The sequence below is a fragment of the Pongo abelii genome, chromosome 15, assembly GCF_028885655.2.
Source record: "Pongo abelii isolate AG06213 chromosome 15, NHGRI_mPonAbe1-v2.0_pri, whole genome shotgun sequence".
Lineage (NCBI taxonomy): Eukaryota > Metazoa > Chordata > Mammalia > Primates > Hominidae > Pongo > Pongo abelii.
In genome coordinates, this window is record NC_072000.2 from 27,666,926 (window position 1) to 27,678,292 (window position 11,367).

The window sequence follows — 11,367 nt, forward strand, 5'->3', positions numbered from 1 at the left end:
TGAGACCAGCCTGGGCAACATGGCAAAACCCCATCTCTACAAAAAATACAAAAAGTAGGCCGGGCACGGTGGTTCGCACCTGTAATCCCGGCATTTTGGGAGGCCGAGATAGGTGGATCACCTGAAGTCAGGTGTTTGAGACCAGCCTGGCCAACATGGTGGAACCCCATCTCTACTAAAAATACAAAAAAACTAGCCGGGTGTGGTGGCGGGTGCCTGTAATCTCAGCTACTCCGGAGGCTGAGGCAGGAGAATCGCTTGAACTTGGGAGCAGAGGTGAGCCGAGTGCAGTGAGCCGAGATCATGCCATTGCACTCCAGCTTGGGCAACAAGAGCAAAACTCCGTCTCAAAAAAAAAATATAGCCAGATGTGGTGATGCATGCCTGTAGTCCTAGCTACTCAGGAGGCTGAGGTGGGAGGATCACCTGAGCCCGGGAGGTCAAAGCTGCGGTGAGCCGTGATTGTGCCACTGTACTCCAGCCTAGGTGACAGAGTGAGACCCTGTCTCAAAAATAAATAATAAATAAATAAACGTCCAGATCCTTGGCTTCTGTGTTCTCATTCCTCAAATTGATCTACCTAGTGTGAAACTACCATGCCAGATCTCCTTTCCCATCCACCCTTTTCATTCCCCGTGTGCCAAGTGATAAAGTTACCTAAGGTGCTACTCATCTCACCCAGAACCTGTGTTACTTCTAGGGCACCAAATTAAGAGAGAAAGTCAAATTGTTAGTATCCTTACAGCTTCATTAGATCTAAAGCCCCACAGACCATCCACTCTCAGTAAGAGACGCATTTACAATACAATTTTATGTTATCGAAATAATGTAAAATATTTGTTGTACAGGCATACCTAGGAGATAATTGCGAGTTCATTTCCAGACCACTGTAATAAAGTGAATATTGCATAAGGCGAGTCAATTTTGTTGGTTTCCCAGTGCATATAAAAGTTACATTGTTTTTGGTCTGGGCACAGTGGTTCATGCCTGTAATCTCAGCACTTTGGGAGGCCGAGGCAGTGGATCACCTGAGGTCAGGAGTTCAAGACCAGCCTAGCCAACATGGTGAAACCTCGTCTCTACTAAAAATACAAAAATTAGCCAGGTGTGGTGGCAGGTGCCTGTAGTCCCAGCTACTCAGGAGGCTGAGGCAGGAGAATCGCTTGAACCCACGAGGCGGAGGTTGCAGTGAGCTGAGATCGCACCACTGCATTCCAGCCTGAGCCACAGGGTGAGACTCCGTCTGGAAAAAAAAATTTTGTTTTGTTTTGTTTTGTTTTTTTGAGACAGGTCTCACTCTGTCACCCAAGCTGGAGTGCAGTGGCATGATCTCAGCTCACTGCAGCCTCGACCTCTCCTGGCTTAAGCAGTCCTCCACCTCAGCCTCCTGAGTAGCTGAGACTACAGATGCCCACCACTACACCTGGCTAATTTTTGTGTTTTCTGTAGAGATGGGGTTTCGTCCTGTTGCATAAGCTGTTCTCAAACTCCCGGGCTCAAGCGATCCTCCCACTTCAGCCTCCCAAAGTGCTGGGATTATAGGCATAAGCCACTGTGCCTAGCCATGAATGTTCTTAATGGCATCTGGAATGGTGAATCCTTTCCAGAAGGTTTTCAATTGACTTTGTCTACAGCTATCAGAGGAATCACTATGGCAGCTGCAGTCTTACAAAATGTTTTTTTTTCTTGAGATAGGGTCTTGCTCTGTCGCTCAGGCGCATTGGTGTGCTCAGCTCCCTGCAACCTCTGCCTCCGCCTGGACTCAAGCAATCCTCCCACTTCAGCCTCCCAAATAGCTGGGACTCCCAGCACACACCACCACATCCGGCTCGTTTTTGTTATTTTTTGTAGAGACGGGGTTCGAAATGTATTTCTTAAAGAGTAAGACTTGGCCGGGCGTGGTGGCTCACGCCTGTAATCCCAACACTTTGGGAGGCCGAGGCGGGTGGATCACGAGGTCAGGAGATTGAGACCATCCTCGCTAACACGGTGAAACCCCATCTCTACTGAAAACACAAAAAAGTAGCTGGGCGTGGTGGTGGGTGCCTGTAGTCCCAGCTGCTCGGGAGGCTAAGGCAGGAGACTGGCATGAACCTGGGAGGCGGAGGTTGCAGTGAGCCGAGATCGCGCCACTGCACTCCAGCCTGGGCGACAGAGCAAAACTCCGTCTCAAAAAAAAAAAAAAAGTAAGACTTGCAAGTCAAAATTACTCCTTGATCCATGGGCTACAGAATGGATGTTGTGTTAGCAGGTGTGAAAACATTAATCTCCCTGTACATCTCCAGAGTTTGTAGGTGACCAGGTGCATTGTCAATGAGCAGTAATATTTTGAAAGGAATCTTTATTTCTGAGGAGTAGATCTTAACAGTGAGCTTAAAATATGCTGTAACCCATGCTGCAAACATATGTGCTGTCATGCAGGTTTTGTTCTTTTATTTATAGAGCACAGCAGAATACATTTAGCATAATTCCTAAGGCCCTAGGATTTTCAGAATGGTAAATGAGGATTGGTTGCTACTTAAAATCACCAGGTGCATTATCTCCTAATAAAAAGAATTAGTCTGTCCTTTGAAGCTCTGTAGCCAGGCCTTGACTTCTCTCTAGCTGTGAAACTCCTATATGGCATCTTCTTCCAATAGAAGGCTGTTTTGTTTGCTTTGAAAATCTGTTATTTAGTGTAGCCACCTTCATCAATGATCTTAGCTAGATCTTCTGGATAACTTGCTGCAGCTTCTATATCAGCACTTGCTGCTTCACCTTGCATTTTTATGTTACGGAGGTGGCTTCTTTCCTTGAGCATTATGAACCAACCTCTGCTAGCCTCCTCACCACTCTCAGTCTTTATAGTATTGAAAAGAATAGGCTGGGCTCAGTAGCTCACACCTATAATCCCAGCACTTTGGGAGGCCAAGATGGAAGGATCACTTGAGGCCAAGGATTGGAGACCAGTGTGGGCAACATAGTGAGTGTTGCTATGCACATGTAGTCCCAGCTACTTAGGAGGCAGAGCAGGAAGATTGCTTGGGCTCAGGAGTTTGAGACTGCAGTAAGACATGATCATGCCACTGCACTCCAGGCTGGGCAACAACGCAAGACCCTGTCTCTTAAAAAAAAAAAAAAAAAAAAAGAGTTGGGGCCTTGCTCTGGATTAGGCTTTGGTTTAAGGGAATGTTGTGGCTGCTTTGATCTTTTACCCAGACCACTAAAACTTTATTAATATCAGCAATAAGGCTATTTCACTTTTGTATCATTGATGTGTTCACTGAAGTGTAGTACCTTTTAATTTCCTTTAAGAACTTTTCCTGGACAGGTGCAGCGGCTCACTTCTGTAATCCCAGCACTTTAGGCAAAGACAAGAGGATCACTTGAGCCCAGGAGTTTAAGACCAGCCTGGGCAACATAGTGAGACCCCTGTCTCTACAAAAAATTTAAAAATTAGCCAAACTTGGTGGCCTGCACTTGTGGTCCCAGCTCCACGAGAGGAGGATCACTTGAACCAGGGAGGTCAAGGCTGCAGTGAGCTGTGATCACGCCGCTGGATTAGGCTTTGATTTAAGAGAATGTTGTGGCTGCTTTAATCTTCTACCCAGACCACTAAAACTTTCTCCATGTCAGTAATAAGACTTTCACTTTCCTGACAGAAAGTGACCCTGTCTCAAAAACCCCAAAAACTAAGGTATTCATGTACTAATAGTATATTTTAGACTACTAACAGTTACAATGAAAATAGAATCCATAGGAAAAAAAAAATAACTCTTAGGGCTTTATGGTCACAGGACATTTCTATTTTATTTATTTTATTTATTTTTATTTTTTGAGACAGTCTTGCTTTGTTGCCCAGGCTGGAGTGCAGTGGTGTGGAATGCAGTGGTGTCATCACTGCTCACTGCAACCTCAAATTCCTGGGCTCAAGTGATCTTCCCATCTCAGCCTCCTGAGTAGCTGGGTGGGTGCCACCATCCTTGGCTAATTTGTGTATATTTTGTGTAGACAAGGTTTCACCATGTTGCTCAGGCTGGTCTAGAACTCTTGGGCTCAAGTGATCCTCCTGCCACGGTCTCCCAAAGGACTGGAATTGCAGGTGTGAGCCACCACACTGGGCCCAGAAACTATAAAAAATTAAATTTTTTGGCCGGGCTCGGTGGCTCATGCCTGTAATCCCAGCACTTTGGGAGGCTGAGGCAGGTGAATCACTAGGTCAGGAGTTTGAGACCAGCCTGGCCAACATGGTGAAACCGCATGTCTACTAAAAAAAAAAAAAAAAAGCTGGGTGGTGGCGGGCACCTGTAATCCCAGCTACTCGGAAGGCTGAGGCAGGAGAATTGCTTGAACCTGGGAGACGGAGGTTGCAGTGAACCAAGATCGTGCCACTGCACTTCAGCCAGGGTGACAGAGTGAGACTCCATCTCAAACAAACAGACAAAAAATTAAATTTTTTGAGTTACTTTTCTTGCAGAGAAATGTGATAAATGGTCAATAAAAGACTTTCAAGCATAAAAACATTAGGATAAATTCTGCGAGGGAGTAGAATGGAAATATAATTTCTAATGTAAAATCTTGTCATGTTTTAATGGATAATGGTGAAGTATCTAATCACTGTAGTATTTAGATTTCATTGGATACATTTGAAACAGTGATATCATGGTTTTATTTTGAAATGTCAGTATATAATACAGTAGAAATTATGTCCTTTGCAACTATTTAAAACCACAAGGAGACCAGGCATGGTAGCTCATGCCTGTAATCCCACCACTTTGGGAGGCCAAGGCAGGAAGATCACCTGAGCCCAGGAGTTCAAGACCAGCCTGGTCAACTTACTGAGACTTTGTCTCTACAAAATAAATATTGAAACAAGGTCTCACTCTGTTGCTTAGGCTTGCAGTGCAGTAGTGCCATCAGGGCTCACTGCAGCATCAACCTCCTGGGCCCAAGTGATCCTCCCGTTTCAGCCTCCCAAGTAGCTGGAATTACAGGCACGTGCCACTATGCCCAGTTAATTTTTTTAATTTTTGTAGAGACGGTGTCTCACTATGTGAAACCAGCTCAAGGTGGTCCCGAACTCCTGTGGCTCCTCAGGTTGGTCCCAAAGTGCTGGGATTACAGGCATGAGCTACCACACCTGGCCAAAAAATAAAAAATAAATTAACCAACCATGGTGATGCATTCCTGTAGTTCTAGCTACTCAGGAGGCTATGGCAGATGAACACTTGAGCCCAGGAGTTTGAGGCTGCAGTGAGCCATGATAGCACACTGCATTCCAGCCTGGGCAAGAGTGAGACACTGTCTCAAAAAAATAAATAATAAAACTTTAATAAATAAAAATGAGGGGAGGGATTTTTTTTTTTTTTAAGACGGAGTCTCGCTCTTGTTGCTCAGGCTGGAGTGCAGTGGGACAATCTCGGCTCACTGCAACCTCTGCCTCCCCGGTTCAAGCGATTCTCCTGCCTCAGCCTCCAGAATAGCTGGGATTACAGGCGCCTGCCACCGCGCCCAGCTAATTTTTTTATTTTTAGTAGAGACGGGGTTTCACTATGTTGGCCAGGCTGGTCTCAGGTGATCCACCCACCTCAGCCTCCCAAAGTGCTGGGATTATAGGCGTGAGCCACCACGCCCGGCCTAGTTCAAAATTCTTTTATAGGGTTCGTTGAAGGTCACTATTGCAAGGTATGGGCTTTAGGATCTGGAAGGAATCTGATTGATTATCCAATCTGTCTTGATCAATTTATAAAGGAAATTGATTTACTGAGGACCGAAGAGGGTTCATTGATTTTCCTAAAGTCACACAGTTGGGCCCAGAACTCAGGTGTCCTTGCTTGCTCATTCCTTTCACTACTTCCGCTGTGCTCTGAAATCCCACCACTGGTTTTGAGGAATGAGGAAGAAAGAAAAAGTGATCTCGAAACAGTTACTGACTAACAGGCACTCTCCCTAGATAGGCAGCTCTCTGCCCTGCTGTCGCCGCCTCAGCAGTCAGACTGGGAGGGCAGGCTTATATGGAGAGCCCCAAGGCCCAGGGTAGTTGGTTGGAGGATGGAACTTAAGGTTTTAATTGACTCCTGTCTGGCAATTGCCCTTTTAGGGTCTCCTCTACCTCTGTCACGTGGGAGTAAACCTAATCTTTAGGGATCTGAGGGTCAACGTGATCAACAGATGAAACCGCCAGTTTATACAGCAGCCCTGGGCCAAACTAGTCCCTTAGAGACCCTCAATCCAGACAGGATCTAGGGCAGAGCCAAGCTGCTGGGGTCACAGAGCACTGAAGTGGATACCCCTGCTGATCTGCCTCCCGAGGCCTAAGGTGGCCACAGTGCTGTGCACAGCCACCTTGCTGCATCCTGCTGTTGGTAGGCTCGTGCTCAGAACTCCAGGAGAAGGGCTAGATCACAATGATAAGACTGACAGCTTTTTTTTAAAAACGACTTTCAAGGTTTGGTTATTTTTACCTTCATGACCTCTGATTTCCCTGTGGAGCAAGTGGTAAAGTAGGGGTGGGTGGAGAGGGACTTTGGCAGACCCTGGCAGACTATGGACAAGGACAGCCCTGAACAGCTGGCCCAGAGACATGAACTGAAACATGGTTGGAGCCAAGGACACAGGACTAACAGGAAAGGACACAGACTGCTGTCAGGACACATACTACCACACACCCGAGGCCAGGACCCTGCTGACGTGGCAGACCTCCACCCTGGCCCCTTACTGCCCCCCGTCCCTCTCCCCCACCTGCCAGCTGCCAACAGGGCTCTGCCTTGTGTCTGCCACACCTGTCACTGCCTATCCTTGTCCAGGGGGGCCCATCAGCCCCTCCTCAGCTGCCCAGCAAAGCAAGCAGTTAGTGGGGAGGGGAGGGAACATGGAGCGGGGGCTGGTGGTGGGGGCAGGACCGGGGGCTGGGGCCCGAATCCAGGTACTGCTGGGCTGCCTGGTCAAGGTGCTGCTCTGGGTGGCCTCTGCCTTGCTGTACTTTGGAAGCGAACAGGCCGCCCGCCTTCTGGGCAGCCCCTGCTTACGGCGCCTCTACCATGCCTGGCTGGCAGCAGTGGTCATCTTTGGGCCGCTTCTGCAGTTCCATGTCAACCCTCGGACTATCTTCGCCAGCCACGGCAACTTCTTCAACATGTGAGTCCACTCAAGGCTGTGGGAGCCGGATCCCTGCACTCTGGGATCCTAGCTCCCTTCTCCAGGCTTCTGTCCTCCTGCCAGTCTGAACACTAAAAATAGGCTAGGAGGTTGAGGAAAAGGTCGGGGGAGGGGGAAGGGAACAGAGCCCTGGGGTACAGGGGAAGTCGGGAACAGGACTAAAGAGGAAATGTGGACCCTGGAATGCTGAATGGTACTCCAAGGAGATGGCAAAGTTTAAATGACTGGGGGCTGTAAAGGGCACGGCAAGGAGAGAACCAGTGATGATGTGTAGGGTTGGGGAGAGTGCAGTGATGGGAGCACAGACCAGGGTGGGAAATGGAGCTTGGGGTCTCAATAGTCTCCCCTCTTTGCCCACAGAAAATTTGTGAATTCAGCCTGGGGCTGGACATGCACCTTCTTAGGGGGCTTTGTGTTGCTGGTGGTGTTCCTGGCTACACGGCGCGTGGCAGTAACTGCCAGACACCTGAGCCGACTGGTGGTGGGGGCAGCCGTGTGGCGGGGAGCCGGCCGGGCCTTCCTGCTCATCGAGGACCTGACTGGCTCCTGCTTCGAGCCACTGCCCCAGGGTCTGCTGCTCCACGAGCTGCCTGACCGCCGCAGCTGCCTGGCGGCCGGCCACCAGTGGCGAGGCTACACAGTCTCCTCCCACACCTTCCTGCTCACCTTTTGCTGCCTGCTCATGGCAGAGGAAGCAGCTGTGTTCGCCAAGTACCTGGCCCATGGGCTTCCTGCCGGCGCCCCCCTGCGCCTTGTCTTCCTGCTGAACGTGCTGCTGCTGGGCCTCTGGAACTTCTTGCTGCTCTGTACTGTCATCTATTTCCACCAGTACACTCACAAGGTGGTGGGCGCCGCAGTGGGCACCTTCGCCTGGTACCTCACCTATGGCAGCTGGTATCATCAGCCCTGGTCTCCAGGGAGCCCAGGCCATGGGCTCTTCCCCCGTCCCCACTCCAGCCGCAAGCATAACTGAAAGAAATAAAAGCCATCGGGCCTGGCTGTGGCTCCTCTCATCATTTGGTTGGGTCCTTGAAAGGGTGGGAAGAGGGTCTGGTAGTCACTAGGGTTCCCCAGCCATTCCTTGCTCTCATCAACCTGGAATGTCCTTCCTTATGCTTGACCTCCATCCCTCCAGCTGTCCTTTCAGTCTCCTAGTTTTTGCAGACTTCAGGCTATCTGGGGACTGAGACATCCAGGAATGGTGCTTCTAAGGCAGGTAATGGTGCTCTTAGGTGTGGGCATCATTCTTGCTGAGCAGTTGCTCCATCTCCAGCCTGTTTGATTGTTTTTCCTGCCTTCTCCACTGAATCTCCACTCCCTCTCTTCAGGGGCCTATCTGGGCACTCCTCTCAGGGACTCTTCCTAACCTGTCTTCCCCGTAGCATGTCTGTATGTGCTCATCTATTTAACAAATGTTTATTGAGCTGAGCATAGTTCTATGCCATGTAAGTAAGACAAGATTTCTGCTGTTTGGAGGCATATGAGCTAACTGGGGAAGGCAGATAATAGACACACAAATAATAGCAAAACACTTGCACTGCATTTACTCTGTGCCAGACACTGTTCTAACTGTCTGTAAGTTCTTTATAAAAGTTAACACATATGGCCGGGCACGGTGGCTCACGCCTATAATCCTAGCACTGGGAGGCCGAGTTTGGCAGATCACTTGAGGTCAGGAGTTCAAAACCAGCCTGGCCAACATGGTGAAACTCCATCTCCACTAAAAATACAAAAAAAAAAAAAAAAAAAAAAAAATTACTTGGGTGTGGTGACGGGCGCCTGTAATCCCAGCTACTTGGGAGGCTGAGTCAGGAGAATCCCTTGAACCCGGGAGGCGGAGGTTGCAACGAGCTGAGATTGTGCCACTGCACTCCATCCTGGGCAACAAGAGCGAAACTCCATCTCAAAAAAAAAAAAAGTTAACACATTTGGTCCTCACAACAATAAAAGTATGAGGTAGGTTGTACTGATATTGATTGGCAAAAAAAAAAAAAAAAAAAAATTGAGATAGTGTTCCCATTGTACAGTTGCAAACACTGAGACACAGAGGTTAAGTAACTTGTTCACAACTAATAAACAGACGAGCCATGATTACAAAGCTAGACGATATGGGTATATCATCTATCTTCTAAACCAGGAATTAGCAAACTTTGGCCCTCCTGTGGCCAGTTTTGTATGACCTGCGAGCTAATAATTATATATATAATACATATATTTATATATATAAAATATATAATACATATATTTATATATAATACATATATTTATATATATTATATATATAACATAATATTTATATATATAATATATATATAATTTTTTTTAAAAGGCAGAGACCTGGCAGTGATGGCAGTGTAATCCCAGCACTTTGGGAGGCTGAGGCAAGAGGATCACTTGAGCCCAGGAGTTTGAGACCAGCCTGGGCAAGATGGTGAGACCCTGTCTCTATAAAAATTTTTTTAAAAAGGTAAAACATTTTTTACATTTTAATTTTTATTTTATTTTTATTATTTTTTTTGAGACAGAGTCTCACTCTGTTGCCCAGGCTGGAGTGCAATTCTGGCTCACTGCAACCTCCACCTCCCAGGTTCAAGCAATCTCCTGTCTCAGCCTCCCGAGTAGCTGGGATTACAGGCCCCCACCACCACACCCGTCTAGTGTTTGTATTTTTAGTAGGGACAGGGTTTCACCATGTTGGCCAGGCTGGTCTCGAACTTCTGACCTCAAGTGATCTGCCTGCCTTGGCCTCCCAAAGTGCTGGGATTACAGGTGTAAGTCACTGTGCCCGGCCGTGTTTACATTTTTTAATGGTTGAAAAAGCAAAAGAATAAGAATATTTTATTACAGGAGAAAATTACATGAAATTCAAATTCCAGTCTCTATAAAATGTTATTGATGTCACCAAACTAATTCATTTACATATGGCAGCTTTCCTACTACAATGGCAGAGTTGAGTAGACAGACACTGTAAGGCCTATAAAGCCTAAAATATTTACTCTCTGGCCCTTTATAGAAAAAGTTGGCCAGACGCGATGGCTCATGCCTGCAATCCCAGCACTTTGGGAGGCCGAGGCGGATCACGAGGTCAGGAGATCGAGTCCATCCTGGCTAACATGGTGAAACCCCGTCTCTACTAAAAATACAAAAAATTAGCCGGGCGTGGTGGGTTGCCCCTGTAGTCCTAGCTACTCCGAAGGCTGAAGCAAGAGAATCACTTGAACCCTGGAGGTGGAGGTTGCAGTGAGCCTAGATGGTGCCACTGCACTCCACCCTGGGTGACAGAGCGAGACTCCGTCCCCCAACACACACACACGTTTGCCAAAACCTGGTTTAAATCAGTAAATTATCCTGAAAAAAATAAAAACACCTGGCTAATATCAGAGAGATAAATGCTATGAATGTACTAAAACAGGATGATTTGTAATAGATTTGGAGGGAGGTTCCTTATAGAGGATGATGAAAATAGTTCTCTCTGAAGAGGTGACATCTAAACTGAGAACCGAATGACAACACCCAGGGTAAGAGTGTTTTACGCAAAGGGATTATTAGCAAGGGCAAAGGCCCTGAGGCAGGAATGAACATGACACATCTGAGAAACAAATAGCCCAAATATTTGCAAGTGTAATGAATGAAGGGGCAAGCAGTAGAAAGTGGACTTAAAGGGGAGACAGGTGTGACAGCCTTTTGGATTTCATTCAAAGGTCAATAAGCAGCTGAGAAAGAGTTTTAAGCCAGAGAGAGGCATGAACCCGCTGTTCCGTGAGAGTGGGTTATAGAATGGCATCTGCAGCCGTGGTCCAGGAGAGAGTTGGTCCGGGCTTGGATAGGGATGCTGCCAGCTCTGGTGCCGGTGTTGCTACAGGTGCGGAGGATGTCGGCAGAGCCAGAGGCCTACGCTAGCAAGGCTAGGAAAGACAGGACAGGTCTTATTCCATCTCTGGGGAAAGACGGAAGAGCCCTAAGTAAAGCTTATCTGTCCCAAGCGGAGCAGGGGAAGAAGACAGCAGGTGGGGAGCCAGTTGGGAGGCGGGAGGTGGAGGCCGGGGCGCGGAGAGACAGGCTTAGGCTTGGCGATGGGAGGACCCCGACCCGCCGTCTTCAGGCAGCGGGCGGCAGGTGGCGGGAGGCGGGAGGCGGGGACGAGAGGAGGGCGGGGAGGCGGGGATCCGGCCGGCGGAGGTGAGGAGCCTGAAAGCTGGCCCTCGCGAGGCGGCGCGGGGAGGGTGGGTG

The 11,367-nt window shown here is 48.2% G+C and overlaps 1 protein-coding gene across 1 annotated transcript; it reads left to right on the forward strand.

The window, feature by feature from the left end:
- Positions 1–538: 538 nt before the first annotated feature.
- On the forward strand, positions 539–8,706 carry FITM1 (fat storage inducing transmembrane protein 1). The gene is made up of 2 exons (XM_002824598.5): positions 539–7,116; positions 7,498–8,706. Exons 1-2 carry the CDS (start codon positions 6,575–6,577, stop codon positions 8,108–8,110), a joined length of 1,155 nt encoding a protein of 384 aa, XP_002824644.3. The 5' UTR covers positions 539–6,574; the 3' UTR covers positions 8,111–8,706.
- Positions 8,707–11,367: the final 2,661 nt, after the last annotated feature.